We start from the raw sequence: 19,944 nt of genomic DNA on the forward strand, positions 1-19,944 counted from the left end.
GCAACTTTTCTGACTGCTGTATGGAAAAGCACATGAATCTAACCTTTGGAAAATTTGGAAGTAAATCATTCTTTAACTTACCAAATCCATATTTTGAAAGGAAGTGCTTAACACTCACATATTAAATTTACTCTTTAAAAAGTAGTCAAAAACTAAACAAAATTTGATTGGAAAACATCATTAAACGAGTTCCTATTTCTGCTCCTTTTCTGTCTGAACAACATTGATTGATTTACTGCTGGCCACTGGTTAAGCCATGGTATTTGACTTAAATTGAGTCCTAGTCAAACAGCCGTCCTCACACTCGGCTAATCTCTTTGCAAAGTGCACCGGAGCTAAAAGAAGGTCAGGCCTGGCCTTAGGGCAGACACTCAAGCCATCTTGCTTTCATGAAAAATAAGTCTGCACCCATTTGTGTATCTGACTACTACAGAGACAATCTATTGCAAGTACAGTGGTACCTCGGGTTAAGTACTTAATTTGTTCCGGAGGTCTGTTCTTAACCTGAAACTGTTCTTAACCTGAAGTACCACTTTAGCTAATGGGGCCTCCCACCACCACTGCGCCACTAGAGCACGATTTCTGTTCTCATCCTGAAGCAAAGTTCTTAACCTGAAGCACTATTTCTGGGTTAGCGGAGTCTGTAACCTGAAGCGTATGTAACCTGAGGTACCACTGTATCTTTGTCCACTGCAGAGCAGGCCGGCCTGCCTGCCAGAGAAGCACATAAACACACAACTGCCTGGAGCAGGGAAAGAGGAAAAGATTTGGAAACTTGGTTCCGTGTCACACTAGAAAGCACAATTTATCAGATTCGGAGCTGTCAGGTGCTGACATGATAAAGAATAACACAAAATGAGTAATGTCCCAGAACCCAGCTCTTCCTTTAATTATGAGCCTCTCCCTTTCAGCGAAGAAAGACAGAAGACGCAGAAACACCAATTTCATGCACTTGTGCCTGAATAATGTCTCTGTGCTGCCTTTTCCAGATGGCAACCTTTTCTGCTGCAAGAACTAATGATGTGGGCATATTTAGGGGGAAACCAATAACAGTCTTTAACCTTCAACAGCAAAAAGCATGTTGTACAAAGCGTTCCTTGGGATGCATTAACAAATATCAATTACTTTGCTCACTGAGGTGTAATCAGCTGTAATAATCAAAATTAATTTTAAGAAATAATTAAACAGACCCCAAGGCAAATAGTTGGTGCCAGCACTCAATTGTATCACGGACTCACAGCACACCTGGAAGCGAGTCGCTCAACAAAAGGAGGAAAAGGACAAGCCTTGAGCCTTCTTATTAAACATTTGCTCTGCTTTGCACTGCTGGAGAAAAAGCCCAACTTATGCTGATAACAAATACCGTACTTTTTGCACCATAACACTCACTTTTTTCCTCCTAGAAAGTAAGGGGAAATGTCTGTGCATGTTATGGAGTGAATGCCTACAGGTGGCAGGGGGGAATCTGCTGCAGTCGTGAGCAGAGGATCGATGGTTCCCCTTCCTTCCCTCCTCCGTGGCTCGCTTTGAAACAGCAAAGTGGGAGAAGAGCCGCTGAGTGGGGAGGAGAGAGGGACAGAGAGCCTGCTTCTTTAAAGGAGCAAAGCAGGAGAGGAGAGGAGCCTTCTCCCCTTATGCCCCTCTTCTTCATTCTTCTCCACACACCCCACGCTTGCTCCTTGTCCCTTGAGTGCTTTTCCTTCCCTCCCCACTTAAAACGTGGTTATAAAGCATGGATCCTCAGGATTTTTGCACTGGGTCCAGGGGCGCCGACTTATAAAAAATATTGGGGGGGGGGCCAAGACCTCCAAACCGCTGCTGCTGGGGGAACGAAAGGGGCGAGCCCCGGGCTGCCCCGACCTTAAGTGAACCTGTGAGGGCCTGCCCTTTGCGGCAGCCGATTGGCTGCCGCCGTGGGCGGTGAATATTAATGAGCTAGGGGGAATCCCCGCTTCTCGCGGGGCTGACGCCAGCCCCGCGAGATTGTTGATGGGTCGAGAGCCCGCAACCCCACCCCCTCTCTAGATCGGGAGTGGCTTTGTTTTAACTCATTACTGAATGTATTTTAAAAGGTAACTATCATCAAACAAGGAAAATAGAAAATACCAACATAATTTTGTGATTTTACAAAGCATAATATAACTAATAATTTTCATAAATTATTGGGGGGGCAGAGCCCCCCCAAACGAATTTTTGAGGGGGCTCGGGCCCCCTCAGGCCCCATGGAGTCGGCGCCTATGACTGGGTTACCCCAAATTCACCATCAGATCACATAGCATGTCCGTGGCTACATCTTGCACCAAAAAAAATCACGCACCCACTGTTGCCTGGGGCCGCAGTGGTGCAAAAACGTGGTTACAAAGCATGGATCCACATGGATCCTCAGGATTTTTGCATTGGGCTACTCCAAACTCACTGTCAGATCACATGTCTGTGGCCACAGCATGAACCACAAAAATCATACATCCACTGTTTCATTTAGAGTATTTTTTTTCTTGTTTTCCTCCTCTAAAAACTACGTGCGTGTTATGGTCGGGTGCGTGTTATAGAGCGAAAAATACGGGTATATTTTGACTCAAGACGTTAGCAGACAGAAAACGACTGGGCCACGACCTCAGTGTCAGAGGAGATGGCTTTTTCTCCCACGCAACTCCCAGTCAAGCCTCTCTTACCCCCATGGATCGCTGCCTCCTTTACATTTTTAGGCCCTCCATATTTCCTATCTTTCATTTTCAACTCAAAACAAGAAAATTGGCCACAAATAAATAACGGGAATAGGGTTTTTAATTTAATGTGGAATTTTAATAGCACATTGTTGGGAAAAGGCAGAGGTACAGTACCAGCAATCACTGAGTGGGGTATTAAGAGCTGGGTTTAACAGGATGGGAGTCAGGGAAGGGAGAAAGAAATCTGAGGAAAATAAACTTTTTAGATGTGTGCTTTTATTTAAAATGCATCTCTGGGTTATTTGTGGGGCATAGGAATTTGTTCATTTTTTTTCCAGAATACAGTCTGCCCCCCCCCCAAGGTCTAAAGGACAGTGGACCGGCCCCCTGCTGAAAAAGTTTGCTGACCCCTGGTGTAGATTATAAGTAAAAATAAATGTCCTCGCCCCAGTATACCTGAAGGAGCATCTCCACCGTTCAACGCAGACTCTGAGGTCCAGCCCCAAGCCTTTCTAGCGGTTCCCTCACTACAAGAAGTGAAGTTACAGAGAACCAGGCAGAGGGCCTTCTCGGTGGTGGTGCCCACCCTGTGGAACACCCTCCTATCAGATGTCAAGGAAATAAACAACTATCTGACTTTTATAAGACATCTGAAGGAGACTTGTTTAGGGAAGTTTTTAATGTTTGATGTTTTATCATGTTTTTAATATTCTGTTGGGAGCCACCCAGAATGGCTGGAGAAACCCAGCCAGATGGGCAGGCTATAAAAAAAATATATCATTATTATGAGGGGTTTTTTAAGAACTTGAGAACAAATAAAGCTGAAACAGAGCAGTCTTCATTTTTACGTTGGGTTCTGTAAAAATTTAACAGTTTAAAGAGGAAGTTAATAATTGTTTAGCAATTCTTAAAATGTATAGATATGAAATATGGGATATGTGTCCTGAATGTTTTTGATATTTTTTTTTTAAAGTAAAATTCTAGAAACAAACAAAAAGTAGCAGATACATTCTGAGGCAAAGCTAGTCTAGTTTTTTGTCCTGGCTGAAGTCTCTGGTCCCTTAGAGTTTTGTTTTTTTCTTACCAGATGCCTTGCCTAAAGCCTAAAATTTGTTCAGGTGATCAGAAGATGCATGTTACCTGCGTTTTGTATCCCGTCTGCTTCAGGTTCTGACTGGGGGTCAATTTCACCGCTGGAGACCAGCTTCCACTCCAAGAACGCAGCTTGTCTGAAGGCTGAGCTGGAACCTTGCTCTGGGGAATTTTCTTTTCTGACGCTAAAGAACAAGGAGAAGAAACAGTTCTTGAAACCAAAGCAGGCAAAGGTTTCTACAGGTTAGGAAATACATCAGAAGGTATAAAGAGCATGAACCAGGTATGCGTAAGGGATACACGACAAATTGAAAGCATATCCACACCAGATTTTAAAACTGGTTTAAAAGTCCTCCCCTCTCCCCAGTTCTACAAGTGTGGTGGAGGCGACCTAGCAAAAATTTAGCAGCAAACCAAAATCCCCGGTATTTTTTCTACATAAGTTATTATAGTAACATTGGCTTAAAACCCAAAAAAGATGGCAATTGTGGATGGTCACATACCAGCCCATTAAGGTACCTTGGGTTTGGGAAAGTCCTTTCATTACCCACCAAACACTCATATGTGCTGGTTGTACCCAAATTAACTCCAGATAAGGGAGAAAGAAATCTGAGGAACTCCAGATAATCGCTTCAGATCATTTTATTCCTGGTTATAACAACAACAGGAAGCAACCCTAACACATTCACCTACAGTATACCAACACTTTATATTATGTTTCATTGGTAACCTAGGGGGAAAAATGACTCTTACTCATAGTTAATCTAATCACAAGAGCTCCCTATTGGACATTTAGCTATGGTAAATTCACAAACCAAGAACTTCTACATTGACCACTAATAATGAACCACGTGTTGTATAAACAATTTTTGTGATGTGCGAATGACATGAGAAGACTTGGTTTATTTTTTTGTATCATTTATTATTCCTGTGATTCTTGTTTATAAAACCCAACGAAATCAAGAAAAAGAGAGATGGACCGGGGAGTGGGGGCCCTGAATTCTCCTCTTGTGAACACTTTCTTATATCCCCATCATTCAGCCCGGACACTGAGGTCCAGCTCCGAGGGCCTTCTGGCAGTTCTCTCACTGCAGGAAGTGAGGTTACAGGGAACCAGGCAGAGGGCCTTCTTGGTAGTGGCGCCCGCCCTGTGGAACGCCCTCCCATCAGATGTCGGGGAAATAAACAACTACCTGACTTTTAGAAGACATTTGAAGACAGCCCTGTTTAGGGAAGTTTTAAATGTTTGATGTTTTATTGTGTTTTTAATATTCTGTTGGATGTCGCCCAGGAGTTATTATTATTATGGAGTAATCACCAGAACAAGGAGCATGAAATCCTAGCAACTTTGCCGCACTGGTTGGGGGAGTTGGTCCAAAAACATCTGGAGGATCACCTGTTTCCCCATCCCTAAACTGATCCTAGCATATGTTTTATCGTGTTTTTAATATTCTGTTGGGAGCTGCCTAGAGTGGCTGAGGAAACCCAGCCAGATGGGTAGGGTATAAATAATAAATGATGATGATGATGATGATGATGATTACTGCAGCCTAGAAGAAGTCAGTGGCTGTAGAAAATGGCACCAGCCATTTAGGAGGCCAAATGCAGTCAGGGGATGGGGCTCAATGTGGTCTTAAACTTAATCTGGATCTTATCTTAGTCCAGGATCCAGAATTTGCCTTAGTTTTTCATTCATTCCCAAGCTCTGGACCTATCAGTCTTCGCCTTGCTTGGGTCACCACCTCCTTTTGGTGGTGTCAACTGAAACGAATCAGGTGATTGCCTGTCTGGAGAAAGCCATGTGACTCTCAGAGAGCCAGAAATGGGCGGCCATTGAAGGGGACATCCTGTCAGCTGACCTGATTTCTATGAACTTTTGTGAGGGGAATATCAATGGCCTATCCTGCCTTCTGACACCAGGCAGCAAAATGTCATGGTAAAGTTGACAAGGTGGCACTGTGGGTTAAACCACAGAGCCTAGGACTTGCCGATCTGAAGGTTGGCGGTTCGAATCCCCGCGACGGGGTGAACTCCCATTGCTCGGTCCCTGCTCCTGCCAACCTAGCAGTTTGAAAGCACATCAAAGTGCAAGTAGATAATTGGGTACTGCTCCGGCGGGAAGGTAAACAGCATTTCCATGCGCTGCTCTGGTTCGCCAGAAGCGGCCTGGTCATGCTGGCCACATGACCCGGAAACTGTACACCGGCTCCCTTGGCCAATAAAGCGAGATGAGCGCCGCAACCCCAGAGTCAGTCACGACTGGACCTAATGGTCAGGGGTCCCTTTACCTTTTACCTTATCAAAGGGTATCATGACAGGTAGCTCCAAAAGAGACCAGTCTCCAAGTCATTACAAAAAACCATTCTGTGAAGACGATTCTGTTAAAAGCTTTGCATGACTCAAGAACACAGACCTAGGAAATGCTTCCAAGCCTTTCTCATGATTTCTTCCCAGAAAGGACTTGTGTCGGTCATCTTCACTTTCTCAGCGCTGACTGCTGTCTCTGTAGAGAGAGACATCTTGTAGGCATCTTCCAAATCCTTTCTCCTTTGAGAGAGAAGTTGGATCCAGATGGCTTCGGTTGTCTTCCAGATGTCTTGCTGAACTAGAAACAAAGAAAAATGGGGAAAGTGTTTGGTGGGGGAAGGTGCCATCAGGAAGCAAGGTAATTTCCCCTTCTAGAATTGGGACTTAGGACAACTATAGCTATCAGCCTGGCTGAGCTTCCAGACAAATCAGCTCCAATTTATGCAACTGGCCCCGCCTCCCAACAGTGCGGATAGGTTAACTGGGGTTTGTTGGGAACCCCCAATGACTAGCACAGGGAGGCGGGCCAGCCCAACCAGCTGGTGAGTCCCACGTGGCCTGAGGTGCTGCACGCAGTCCCGCAAAGGGCACCTGCAAGGGAAGGTGTGAGCGTTCTATGTCATAGTGTGGCAAGCTTTTGGAGGAACACAGGGTGACACAGTGCTATCCTAAGAGAACCCCCATTATTTGTATACATTACCATTCTTTAAAGCAGAGTTATCATCCACCTTCCCCTCGTCTTTGCCTGGGTCCAGGAAAACACGGGAATCAGACATTGCTCTCTGCTTTGCTTCGTGGTTTTCTGGATCGCTGCAGTAAACAGAGGCATGGCATGACCATAGCTGTCAACTTACAGATTTGAAAATAAGGGACCAGCAGCCTCAAAAATAAGGGATCAGCAGCCAAAATAAGGGATTTTGCTTTCCTTATACAGGAATCCGGCACCGATGGAGCCATGCTGCTTTGGCTGCGACTGACTGTGTTTTGCAGGGGGTTGGACTAGATTGATCCTAAGGGTCTACAACTCCGACCAAAGAAGAGGGGCAGGCAAAACTGATGGACGACGTCCAGATGGCAAAGCTTACAGGCAGAATTAGAAACCAGGAAGAGGACCTCTTTAATAAAGAATGGGGAAAGTTTATAATTTATCTGAAAAGCTATCGTAAAGAGTTACATACATTGGTAGGATTGACAGAAACCTTTTAGTAAAAATTTGAACTACGGATGGACAAATGATTGTTAAAAATAGAGTTATGAAAGGGATGCAGAGGGGGAAATCACTACATTAAGATGCTGCATTGGTTGGAGGGGATGCTAAGCAGCACGTTGGGGTTGCCGTCATCCTGGCGCAAGGAGTTCCATCAGCCCTTCCCCGCCCAAGAGAGAGGGAGAGAGACTCTCGCCCACGCCGCCTGCAAGCCGGCATGAGGCGGTTGTAGCGTTTGCTTCCGATTGCCGTTTGCTTTGATTCAGCAGTAAAATGCAGGTTTTCCTGGGGGAAGCATTTGGACAAATAAGGGGGGGGGAGTAAGTGCTTGGACAATGGAGCTTAAAGCCCAGACCTGTGCCTAGAAATGGGGCACAAAAGGACATCTGGATGAGCCCATTGTAATATAGGTGTCACCAATGCTATTTTTCTAGAAAGAGAGGTTCTAGAGCTCACCACGAACTTTTCCTTGTTCATGGCAATGGCTCCCACCTGAGAAGTGCTGGGGCCAAGCTCCTGTGAGCTCCAGCTGAGGGGGGGGGGAAAGCCCTGGGTGTCAGAAGCTCCCAAGGTAGGCACAAATCAGCATCCTTGCTGTCACATGCATTTTCAGTTCGCAGATATTCTGCAAGAGCACACTGCAGTAATCCAGTCTGGATGTGACTAAGGCATGTGTGTCCCCATAGCCAGGTCTGGCACATTATGAGACAGACTTTGTTGCAAGATTTACAGTCAAAGGGGGAGGAGAGCCACCGTTTTGCTTTCATGTGTGGATTATAGATCTGAATGGGCAAAACTCCTCTGGAAAGACTGATTTATGGTGCAACTGGTCTGGGAAAATTAAGGAGCAGACGCCTAGACTGTATTTCATCGGAATTGTCGAAAATGGCGCCGGCCGCTGGAACAGGACTTTTGGATCAGCGTGAGATGAATTACGGGAGAGCATTACAAAGTTCACACAGAAACATAAATAAGGTGTGATTCAACTTGCCTGTGGAAATACTCGGAGGTTATTAAGAAGAAAAAGGATAACAACAAAGAGATGGGAAGATGGGACTTGTGAACACCAAAGCAGCAGAAATATGAGATGATTGGACCCTTTCTGAACTCGAAGCATGGGTACCCCAAACAAAAATTTAAAACTCGGCTAAACATTTGGAATTTATTGTGTATTGGTATAATTTGGATTTAATGTGATATGATTGGTTTGTTAAATGGAAATTTAATAAAAAATATTGTGTTTTTTTTAAGAAGCCAGGTCTGGCACACCTTACCCTCGAAAGGAGGAGACAGCAGAATTTCCACTCTCTCGCCTACCCTCCAGCGGAAGCAGCTAACAACATTAATGGTTTATCAAAAGAATATAAGGAATACTACCTCACAGGGCAGGGACGCAGGTGGCGCTGTGGGTTAAAGCCTCAGCGCCTAGGACTTGCCGATCGAAAGGTCGGCGGTTCAAATCCCTGCGGCGGGGTGCGCTCCCGCTGCTCGGTCCCAGCGTCTGCCAACCTAGCAGTTCGAAAGCACCTCCGGGTGCAAGTAGATAAATAGGGACCGCTTACCAGTGGGAAGGTAAACGGCGTTTCCGTGTGCGGCTCTGACTCGCCAGAGCAGCTATGTCACGCTGGCCATGTGACCCGGAAGTGTCTCTGGACAGCGCTGGCCCCTGGCCTCTTAAGTGAGATGGGCGCACAACCCCAGAGTCTGTCAAGACTGGCCCGTACGGGCAGGGGTACCTTTACCTTTACCTTACCTCACAGGGCCGTCTTTAGCAGATGTGGCGCTGGGGTACAAATATCCACCCAGCGCCCCCAAATTACCACAGATAGTGTTGGGGTGGCCGTAGCTGCGCGCTGCCAGCCATCGGGGGGCGCAACTCTCCCCCATGCTGCTGTGGGAAAGCAATCCCTGTAGAGGCTTAGGAATAAAGTTGTGCCCCCTCCTAAACCTTTGCGGGAGGAGAGCGCAGCTTCCATCCGAATAATAATAATAATAAATTTTATTTATATCCCACCCTCCCCAGCCAAAGCCCGGCTCAGGGCGGCTAACAACAATAAAATAATACAACATTCTAAAATCATTTCATTATAAAATTAATTGAAATCAAATTGATGGCAACCATTGGGCTAGAGTTCTGTGAGGATTGCCAAAGGAGGGAGTCAGGCTGTGCCCTGACCAAAAGCCTGGTGGAACAGCTCTGTCTTGCAGTCCCTGTGGAAAGATGTAGAGTTCCACAGGGCCCTAGTCTCTTGTGACAGAACATTCCACCAGATTGGGGCCACAGCCAAAAAAGCCCTGGCTCTGGTTGAGGCCAGCCTAACCTCTCTGTGGCCTGGGACCTCCAAGACGTTTTTGTTTGAAGATCGTAAGTTCCTCAGTGGGACATACCAAGAGAGGCGGTCCCGTAGGTACGAGGGTCCTAGGCCGTATAGGGCTTTGAAGGTTAAAACCAGCACCTTAAACCTGATCCTGTACTCTACCGGGAGCCAGTGCAGCGGATGAATGTGATCTTGCAGCGAGGACCCGGTAAGGAGTTTCGCTGCAGCATTCTGCACCCGCTGGAGTTTCTTAAGCCTCTGCGGAGATCACTCTCCTCCTGAAGAGGCTTGGGGGGGAAGCTGCATGCCCGCCAGCCTTATGGTTGGCAGGGCGCAGCTGGAGGACATGCAGGGAAAGGGGAGGCCTCCAGCAAAGCCGCACAGCTCCCCCACTTGCTGGGGCGCCCCTGAGAGGCCGGCGCCCTGGCGCGACGCACCACTAAGCCCTATGGGAAAGACGGCTCTGCTACCTCAGGGGCCTGAATTGCAACAGGCAATACAGAAGGCAGATGGTGAAGTCCAGGCTGGAGTTGTGCGTTGCAAAGATGACGTCCCACTGCTGCTGCAGAGTCTGAAGGACACTGAGCAGCCTCTGCTGATCCGGAAGGGAAGTAGACAGGTAGTATAGAATGGCTCGGTTCAAGCTGCTGTACAGAATGCTTAGGATGGCTTCCTTGTGGAGAAAACCCTTTTCTGTGACCTGGCAAAAGAAAATAAGAAGCATCAGAACGTAGCAGATCTGGGTCTGAGCATAAAGCAGGCATGGCCAAACTTGGCCCTCCAGATGTTTTGGGACTACAATTCCCATCATCCCTGACCACTGGTCCTGTTACCTAGGGATGATGGGAGTTGTAGTCCCAAAACATCTGGAGTGTCAAGTTTGGCCATGCCTGGCATAAAGCCAACTTTCCTCTGGATCTAGTCCCAGCATCCAAGATTCCGGCTTTAGCACATAGTGGACCCCTTTTTGCATGGAGCAAAAAAATTAAAAAAATTAAACCGAAAAAATTAAGTCATTACTGAAAATGCCTTCTTGTTCAAGATGGAAGCAGGCATGTTCCTCTAGATCAGCCTTTCTCAACCTGTAGGTTCCCAGATGTTGTTGGACTACAACTCCCATCACCCCTAGCTAGCAAGGCCAGAGCTCAGGGATGATGGGAGTTGTAGTCCAACAACATCTGGGGACCCACAGGTTGAGAACTGCTGCTCTAGGTTGTCAAGCAACTTCACCGTCATGTAGATTTGTTTGCTTCTGGTGTATCACTCATCAAATTGTGTTTTGGTTGTTCAGGACCTGAGTGTCTGTAACACCCAGTGCTTTTTTTCCTGGGGGGACGCAGGGGTATGCATACCCCTAAACATTTTGTAAATCTAACAGGAGCATAAATTATTATTATTATTTTTTAAAAATGTTTCTTCTCTAGCACAGTGAATCATCGGTTCTGTTGCTACCTCCGATGGTGGCCTCACTTCCTGTCACCGTGTTTCCTGAGTCTCAGACAGAAGCGGGCGTTTAATGTGTGAAGTAGGAGCTGAAATCTAACATGGAGACTGGTCAGTTTCATCCATTTACTATATTAATTTTTCCCAATTTGAACTATAAAATGGTGGTTTTCTTGAGTCAAAATGAGAGTACCCCTAAACATTTTTCTAAAGAAAAAAATAGTACTGCTCACACCCATCTTTAAAAGGGTATTTAAAGACTTGTGGGTAGGGGACACTGGGTGAAACTTGGGTGAAACTGCATATAATTGAGACATGCCTGCCCATCATTTGCCACCATGAAGCCCTTGTAAGAATCATAGAATAACAGAGCTGGAAGACACCCTAAGGTATGGGTAGGCAAACTAAGGCCCAGGGGCCGGATCTGGCCCAAACGCCTTCTCAATCCGGCCCGCAGACGGTCCGGGAATCAGTGTGTTTTTACATGAGTAGAATGTGTGCTTTTATTTAAAATGCATCTCTGGGTTATTTGTGGGGCCTGCCTGGTGTTTTTACATGAATAGAATGTGTGCTTTTATTTTAAATGCATCTCTGAATTATTTGTGGGGCATAGGAATTCGTTCATATTTTTTTTCAAAATATAGTCCGGCCCCCACAAGGTCTGAGGGACAGCGGACTGGCCCCCTGCTGAAAAAGTTTAGAAGGGATGTCTAAAACCTATCCCCGCTTCATTTTTGCATTTTAAGAGTCACCAGCATGCATTTGATTTGCAAAAGAGTGTAAACAGAAATGTAGAATGCGGTCTAGCCACTTCGCTGTTTGTGATATGGGACAGCAGAAAGCTGTTGTCTTCTTCCCCACTGCTTTTGGTAAGATGCATAATTGGGTGTGTATCACAGAAACACTCTATAATTATTCTTAACCCCCACCTCTCTTGTGCGGGAGTTTCTGAATCCAACCACTGTTTTCCCCGTCCAAATAGACTGCACAAGAATATAACCAGGGAGCTGTCAAAACTACCCCCTCCTCCCATGGAAATTAAATTTGATAGAAGGAAGTTTCAGGATAATTTTCTGCACCAGGAGACTTTAGAACTGAATTGGAAAGTAAGCAAAGACACCCCTTACCACAATCACTTGCTCTGCAAGGAAAAGAATAACTTTTCTAGGGTCGGCGGCGAACATTCCTGCATAAAGCTTCTCTACCAGCTTCTGGATAAAGTAGGAAATATTCACGAGAAGTGAAGGCATGGCCGGCTCCGAAGCATTTTTGGCACCACCGTTCCCTGCAAGGTAGAAAACAAGGTTTCCATTTCTGTAATGTAGTGCATCGAAAAGGGGACAAGGGTGTGGAAAACATCAAGTTTATCTTGCCGATGCACCCAGGAGTGTTAGATCATTAAAGAGCCAATCTCATCCCCTAAAAATCAGCTCCTCATTAGCAACTGGGAACTTGCACTCCTTACATGACTTGCTGTGCTGTTTCCCTATGGCATAGGTCCTATGCTAGGTAAAGGTAAAGGGACACCTGACCATTAGGTCAAGTTGTGGCCGACTCTGGGGTTGCGGCGCTCATCTCGCTTTATTGGCTGAGGGAGCTGGCATACAGCTTCTGGGTCATGTGGCCAGCATGACTAAGCATGACTAAGCCGCTTCTGACTAACCAGAGCAGCGCACAGAAACACCGTTTACCTTCCCGCCGGAGCGGTACCTATTTATCTACTTGCACTTTGACGTGCTTTCGAACTGCTAGGTTGGCAGGAGCTGGGACCGTCGTGGGGATTCAAACCGCGACCTTCTGATCAGCAAGCCCAAGCTCTGTGGTTTAGACCACATCGCCACCCACATCCCCATGATTTGGATAGTGGGACTCTGCAAATAACCTCTGGAATCCCTACCCCCCACAAAAAAGTATTGTCAGACAGAATCTGGCAACACCCATGGGTGGCAAGGAGAAAGTCATTTATTTATTTGTTTGTTTGTTTGTTTGTTTGAAGGAGTCTGAATGACGTTACAATAATAAGGAGGTTCAAGTGCTTCTAAATTCAGCTCAGAAAATATATCCAAAACGTATTTTTAAAATCTGCATCTTGGGGTACGATACATTTAGAAATTCATGCACTGAGATAAAATGCCAATTTAAATATGCATTTCGTGAGGAAAGGCATTTTAAAATACACGATGGATACAAACTATCGTATGTATTTTCTTTATAATAATAATAATAATTCACAGGTTAATGAGGAAATGTGATGAAACGGATTTATGAACCCACGTGAAAATAACACAACCCAGAAATATTGATTTTGCTCATTCCTAATCTGTATAGTAGTCACTGCCACATCTTGTGAAAACAAATCCCATGAATATTTTGTGAAGTAGCACTTCCATATGTCTGTCCTAAAACTGTAGCCTGTCATTCATTGGACTATCCTGAGTTCTAGAGGGAAAAAATGTCACTCAAATGCACTTTTTCTGTGATACCTCTCTATACATTTTATATTTACAGGGCAAAAGCGCTAAGCACCTTTTTATAGACAGGACCCTATAAGAAATGTCTCACTGGATCAGAGCAAGGCTGGATCTAGACACATCAAAAAAAATGTTTCGGGAAAACGTGTGGGAAATCACATTGCCGAAAGACGGAACTCAACAGTGCCATCTGGTGTCCCAGTGTTATAATGCATTTAAAACGCTTTTTAAAAATTTTATTTTACTAATGTAGCTGAGTCCTAAGTCCACTGAGTTCTGGAAGACTCCTAGCACCACCAGTTGGTCTGGTCCACTAGATGTTGACCAGTGACTAATAATAATAATAATAATTTTATTATTTATACCCCGCCCATCTGGCTAGGCCTCCCCAGCCACTCTAGGTGGCTTCCAAAAAAGTATTAAAATACTATAATACATCAAACATTAAAAGCTTCCCTAAACAGGGCTGCCTTCAGATGTCTTCTAAAAGACAGGTAGTTGTTTGACATCTGGTGGGAGGGCGTTCCACAGGGAGGGCGCCACCACCGAGAAGGCCCTCTGCCTGGTTCCCTGTAACTTGGTTTCTTGCAGTGAGGGAACGGCCAGAAGGCCCTCGGTGCTGGACCTCAGCGTCCGGGTAGAACAATGGGGGTGGAGACGCTCCTTCAGATACACTGGACCAAGGCCGTTTAGGGCTTTTAAGGTCAGCACCAACACTTTGAATTATGCTCGGAAACGTACTGGGAGCCAATGTAGGTCTTTCAACCATAGCCTTCCTACCTTCTTTCTCCCCATATATGGAGTAGACCTAGCTACTTGTGGCACTTACCTTGTACGTTTGATGACTCCCCATCCTCTTGGCCAATTATGTAGAAGATATCTATGATGGAAAGTAATAGCTCTGTCTGGAAGCACTTCTTCTGCTCAGCGGTGGCGTTCTCCTCAGAAGCCTGCACAGCAATAACATAGCAATCATCAGAGTCTGCAGTAAGGCAGATCCTACAGAGAAAACCTGTTCTCAGCCAAGAGTCTCCAAAGAACTTTTAACGATGAATCTTCAAGCCCATTCGGCAAACTTTACATTGCACACTTGTGTATGGAGCCCCAGTTCATGTGAAAAGAGCGGGGGGCAGCAGGGGAGATCAAAGCACCCCTTTTCCTGTCTACTGCACCTCAAGGCTCTGCTGGTTAGGAGCCCAGTATACCTGAAGGAGCGTCTCCACCCCCATTGTACAGCCCAGACACTGAGGTCTAGCTCTGAGGGCCTTCTGGCGGTTCCCTCGCTGCGAGAAGTGAGGTTACAGGGAACCAGGTAGAGGGCCTTCTCGGTGGTGGCACCCGCCCTGTGGAACGCCCTCCCGTCAGATGTCAAGGAAATAAACAACTATCTGACTTTTAGAAGACATCTGAAGGCAGCCCTGTTTAGGGAAGTTATTAATGCTTGATGTTTTATTGAGTTTTTAATATTCTTTTGGGAGCCACTCAGAGTGACTGGGGAGACCCAGCCAGATGGGCAGTGTATAATTATTATTGTTGTTGTTATTTTAAAGTAATACTGCTACTGACAGGGACCTGCCCCACTTGACCATCAGACAGGAACACTTCAGACCGTTGGCTAATCTACACTTCAACCCGGACACTAAGATCTAGCTCTGAGGAGCTTTTGGCGGTTCCCTCACTGCGAGAAGCCAGGTTACAGGGAACCAGGCAGAGGGCCTTCTCGGTGGTGGCGTCCGCCCTGTGGAATGCCCTCTCACCAGATATCGAGAAAATAAACAACTATATGACTTTCAGAAGACATCTGAAGACAGCCCTGTTTGGGGAAGTTTTTAATGTTTGATGTTTTATTGTGTTTTCATAATGCTGGAAGCATTATGGGCAACCCAGTCAGATGGGCAGGGTACAAATAATAAAATGATGACGATTGAGCCACTCCCGACATAAGGAGGGGGGGTTGCGGGCTCACGCCCCCCTCCATCCGTGTGGGGCTGGCTGCGGACCCATGCAACTTGGAAATCCTTGGGCTGCGTCATTCCCTGAGCCAGCCAATCGGCTAAGCGGGTCATTTAAGGTTGGGGCAGCCCGGGATCACCCCTTTCTTTCCCTCAGCCCACTGCAGTTTCCCACCCACCCACCCTCTAGGTTTGCACTTGGACTTTGCTATGGACCTTGGTTGGTAGCCGCAAGGGGCCTGGTAGGAGTTTTTCCACCTGGCTAATTGGCATTATTTTGGAAGCCATTTGGTTTTTTTGCCTACCTCGTAGCAAAACGTCACAACGCCTTTGGTTTTGGCAGTTAGGCATTGGTAGGGGTATTGTTATGCAGATGAGTCGGGGGGGAGGAGCGCCATCACCTCCCCAAAATGCTTAGGGGTAGTCCGATAAAGGACTCCAGGGGGCGTCGCCTCGTCCGAAACCTATGGAGATCATAGTGGTGACCCCTCGGGGAGCGCCTAGGGATGTGCATCTCAGGGGCTCCCCCTGTTGGTGTTAACCCTTTCCGGTTCTATGCCGGATAGTCTGATAGGACCAATGCCTAAAGCCAATACCGCTCTTACCTGTAACCAATAAAGTTGTGGCCATTTTATGCCCATTAACCTAAATTCTGGTGTCCAGTGTCTTTATTTATTCCAACTGGGGGTAGGGGGTGGGAATCGCCACACAAATATTATTAGCATCCCATGGGCTCCTCCCCTTTAACCCCTTGTCATCCTATGAAGAACACAGCATCAAAGGATGGGTGCTATTTTTGTCATATGGATCCGACCTCAAGAAGTAACTCCAAGGGGTGCCACCGTCTCTCAGCGGAGAAAACGAGCATTTTTTCCATCAGGAGGAGGCGGATGAAATCCCAAACTTGTTTCCTAGCAGGGTGCAGGGAAGCGGAAAAGGCATCGTTTTTCTTACTGTCAGAGTCAGTCGCCAGGCTGTTGGAAGGTGAAATGTTACTCTGAAGAAAAAGAAAAAGAATCAGGGAGTGACATTCTTCAAACAGTATTTTGGACTGGATAGCGGCATTCATTCATTCTTGGCTCCTCATAGAAAAGAGTGGTGCAGAAGATAATAATAATGATGATGATAATAATAATAATAATTTATTATTTATACCCCGCCCATCTGGCTGGGCCTCCCCAGCCACTCTGGGTGGCTTTCATAAAAACCAAAAATACAGTCACCAGTCTAGCTGCCGCATTCTGGATTAGTTGTAATTTCCGAGTCACCTTCAAAGGTAGCCCCACGTAGAGTGCATTGCAGTAGTCCAAGCGGGAGATAACCAGAGCATGCACCACTCTGGCGAGACAGTCCGCAGGCAGATAGGGTCTCAGCCTACGTACCAGATGGAGCTGGTAAACAGCTGCCCTGGACACAGATTTGACCTGTGCCTCCATGGACAGCTGTGAGTCCAAAATGACTCCCAGGCTGCGCACCTGGTCCTTCAGGGGCACAGTTACCCCATTCAGGACCAGGGAATCCTCCACACTTGCCCGCCTCCTGTCCCCCAGAAACAGTACTTCTGTCTTGTCAGGATTCAACCTCAATCTGTTAGCCGCCATCCATCCTCCAGCCGCCTCCAGACACTCACACAGGACCTTCACTGCCCTCACTGGTTCTGATTTAAAAGAGAGGTAGAGCTGGGTATCATCTGCATACTGATAATAATAATAATCTGCATAGTTCCAGTTACAGATAGGTAGCCGTGTTGGTCTGCCATAGTGAAAACAAACAAAAAAAATCCTTCCAGTAGCACCTTAAAGACCAACTAAGTTAGTTCTTGGTATGAGCTTTCGTGTGCATGCACACTTCTTCAGAATAATCTGCATAATGATAATAATAATAATAATAATAATAATAATAATAATAATAATAATACAGTGGTACCTCAGGTTACATACGCTTCAGGTTACATACACTTCAGGTTACAGACTCCGCTAACCCAGAAATAGTGCTTCAGGTTAAGACCTTTGCTTCAGGATAAGAACAGAAATTGGGCTCCGGCGGCGCAGCAGCAGCAGGAGGCCCCTTTAGCTAAACTGGTGCTTCAGGTTAAGAACAGTTTCAGGTTAAGAACGGACCTCCAGAACAAATTAAGTACTTAACCTGAGTTACCACTGTAATAATAATAGTCAGTACAATGCAATATCATAATTTTAAAAATTGGATCCTTTTATTTAATATTTTAGCAGATCTGAGGCTAAGTAGGACTGATTCAGCCAGCTAGCCCTGGTGACTATCTAATGCTTATTAGATGGATTTCCCCCAAATTGATTTCTGAACTTTGAATTTTATTGTTATTCATGTTTTTATACTGTATTTTATGCTGCTTCTACAATTAAGTGTTTTAAATTTGTTGTTAGCTGCCCTGAGCCCGGTTGTCTGAACCGGGAAGAGCGGGGTATAAATAAAAAAATATTATTTATTATTTATAAGCACTGTATACATTAAAAACTAGAAGCAGCAGAAATGAAAAATTGTTATACGTTAAAGTCCTATCAGAAGAAAAGTGTCATCAGTTTCTAATAGAAAAAGACACAGAGGTGGTTTTCGATGGGAAGGGCATGATCCAGACTTGGATCCTAATAGAGGGGACCCATGCTAGGATCTTGACCCTCACTCTGGCCATATGTTCAGCAAACAAAAGAATCCTGCACTTAAGGGCACAGATACGTAATTATTGCTCATGTCAACAGCTGCTACTTCGCTGTCTTCTGAGGGACAGAATCAACATAATAAGCCCATGAAACAATTGGCTGTTCATACCTGAGATACTGCAGAGGGAAAGATGACCAGGGCCAAAGCTTGGAGGAAGTCAGAGTTGTACCAAAGAGGATCCTCGGAGTATTTGTGATATACGAGGTAGATGAACTGCATGATGTGCCCTGGGTAAGTGATCTCCCAGGTATCCTCTGTACCTGCTGGAGTCTGGATACAAACATAAAGGGACCCCTGACCATTAGGTCCAGTCGTGGCTGACTCTGGCGCTGCAGCGCTCCTCTCACTTTATTGGCCAAGGGAGCCGGCGTACAGCTTCCGGGTCATGTGGCCAGCATGACTAAGCCGCTTCTGGCGAACCAGAGCAGCGCACGGAAATGCCATTTACCTTCCCGCCGTAGTAGTACCTATTTATCTATTTGCACTTTCACGTGCTTTCGAACTGCTAGGTTGGCAGGAGCAGGGACTGAGCAACGGGAGCTCACCCTGTTGTGGGGATTCGAACCGCCAACCTTCTGATCAGAAAGTCCTAGGCTCTGTGGTTTAACCCACAGCACCACCCGCGTCCCTTGGATACAAACACAGGATTTCTCTATTAACATACCAATTCAAGAAGCCTTTAACCCAGCATGAGAACTCTCTGCTGCAGGCCTTATTATTAATTATTATTAATATTAACATGCCACCAATCTGAATGGGTTGTCCAAGCCACTCTGGGCAGCTTCCAACAAATTAAAACCTCAAGCACAGCAAAACATCAAACATCTGCCCTCCAGGGTCATTTTTGCAAAGTCACATCACATGATTGACAGTCAAAGTGATCAATGGAGGGTTGGACGCTTTTTGACCTGGCCCTCTGGCCAAGATACAGATACTTCTGGGCGACTTCCAAAGAATATTAAAAACACAATAAAACATCAACTGTAACCTCACTTCTTGCAGAGAGGGAACCGCCAGAAGGCCTTCGGCGCTGGACCTCAGTGTCTGGGCAGAACAATGGGGGTGGAGACGCTCCTTCAGGTATACTGGGCTGAGGCTGTTTAGGGCTTTAAAGGTCAGCACCAACACTTGAATTGTGCTTGGAAACATCCTGGGAGCCAATGTAGGTCTTTCAGGACCGGTGTAATATGGTCTCGGTGGCCACAGCCAGTCACAAGTCTAGCTGCCACATTCTGGATTAATTGTAGTTTCTGGGTCACCTTCAAAGGTAACTTCACTTTGCCTGACTTCCGAGTGCCAACAATTTGGTAGTCTTCCCCTTCCCACTGCAGCATGGGTGTTTCGCCCTCAAGCATCCCTCCAGCCTATCCAAATTCTAGCCTGCAACATTCCCAGTACAGCGCTCACCTGTTTCACTATGGACTTCACCATCTCGAGCAGCAGAACCGCTCCCTCCGGGCACAACCCAACTCTGGCTACAGCATCTTTACAGTGGTTGTACAGCAGCCATTGTAACATCGAGTCCAAATCTGCCTGAAAGAAGGGTTTACTGTGAATCTACAGGAGGAGGACTTGCTCCCGTGTCTAAACACAACAGCTACATATTCCTCCACCAAACTGCTAAGTTTGACAAACGGGGTAGTGAGCATGGAGGAAGTCTCAGATTTTAGAATAGGGATTCTTCCAAAATTCACATTACATTCTGGAGTTTCAAATTGCCTCGTCGTGCTTCCAAATCGAAACCAGCATTCATCTTCAAGTTTTCTGAAATTGCATTGCTGGGTTCTGCTG

At 46.1% G+C, this 19,944-nt stretch overlaps 1 protein-coding gene across 1 annotated transcript in view; it reads right to left on the reverse strand.

Annotated features, from left to right (window-relative positions):
- The window catches only part of WDFY4 (WDFY family member 4), a 194,022-nt gene that overhangs the window by 97,399 nt on the left and 76,679 nt on the right, over positions 1–19,944 (reverse strand). The window contains exons 31-39 of the mRNA XM_081911650.1: positions 19,561–19,686; positions 18,262–18,423; positions 16,271–16,453; positions 14,334–14,454; positions 12,161–12,318; positions 10,061–10,290; positions 6,766–6,875; positions 6,172–6,363; positions 3,807–3,943 (exon numbers count right to left, since the gene is read on the reverse strand). Of these exons, the coding sequence (XP_081767776.1) occupies positions 3,807–3,943; positions 6,172–6,363; positions 6,766–6,875; positions 10,061–10,290; positions 12,161–12,318; positions 14,334–14,454; positions 16,271–16,453; positions 18,262–18,423; positions 19,561–19,686 (1,419 nt within the window). The remainder of the gene's footprint in view (positions 1–3,806; positions 3,944–6,171; positions 6,364–6,765; positions 6,876–10,060; positions 10,291–12,160; positions 12,319–14,333; positions 14,455–16,270; positions 16,454–18,261; positions 18,424–19,560; positions 19,687–19,944) is intronic.

Source organism: Podarcis melisellensis, assembly GCF_964234715.1.
Source record: "Podarcis melisellensis genome assembly, chromosome: 5".
Taxonomy (NCBI): Eukaryota; Metazoa; Chordata; class Lepidosauria; order Squamata; family Lacertidae; genus Podarcis; species Podarcis melisellensis.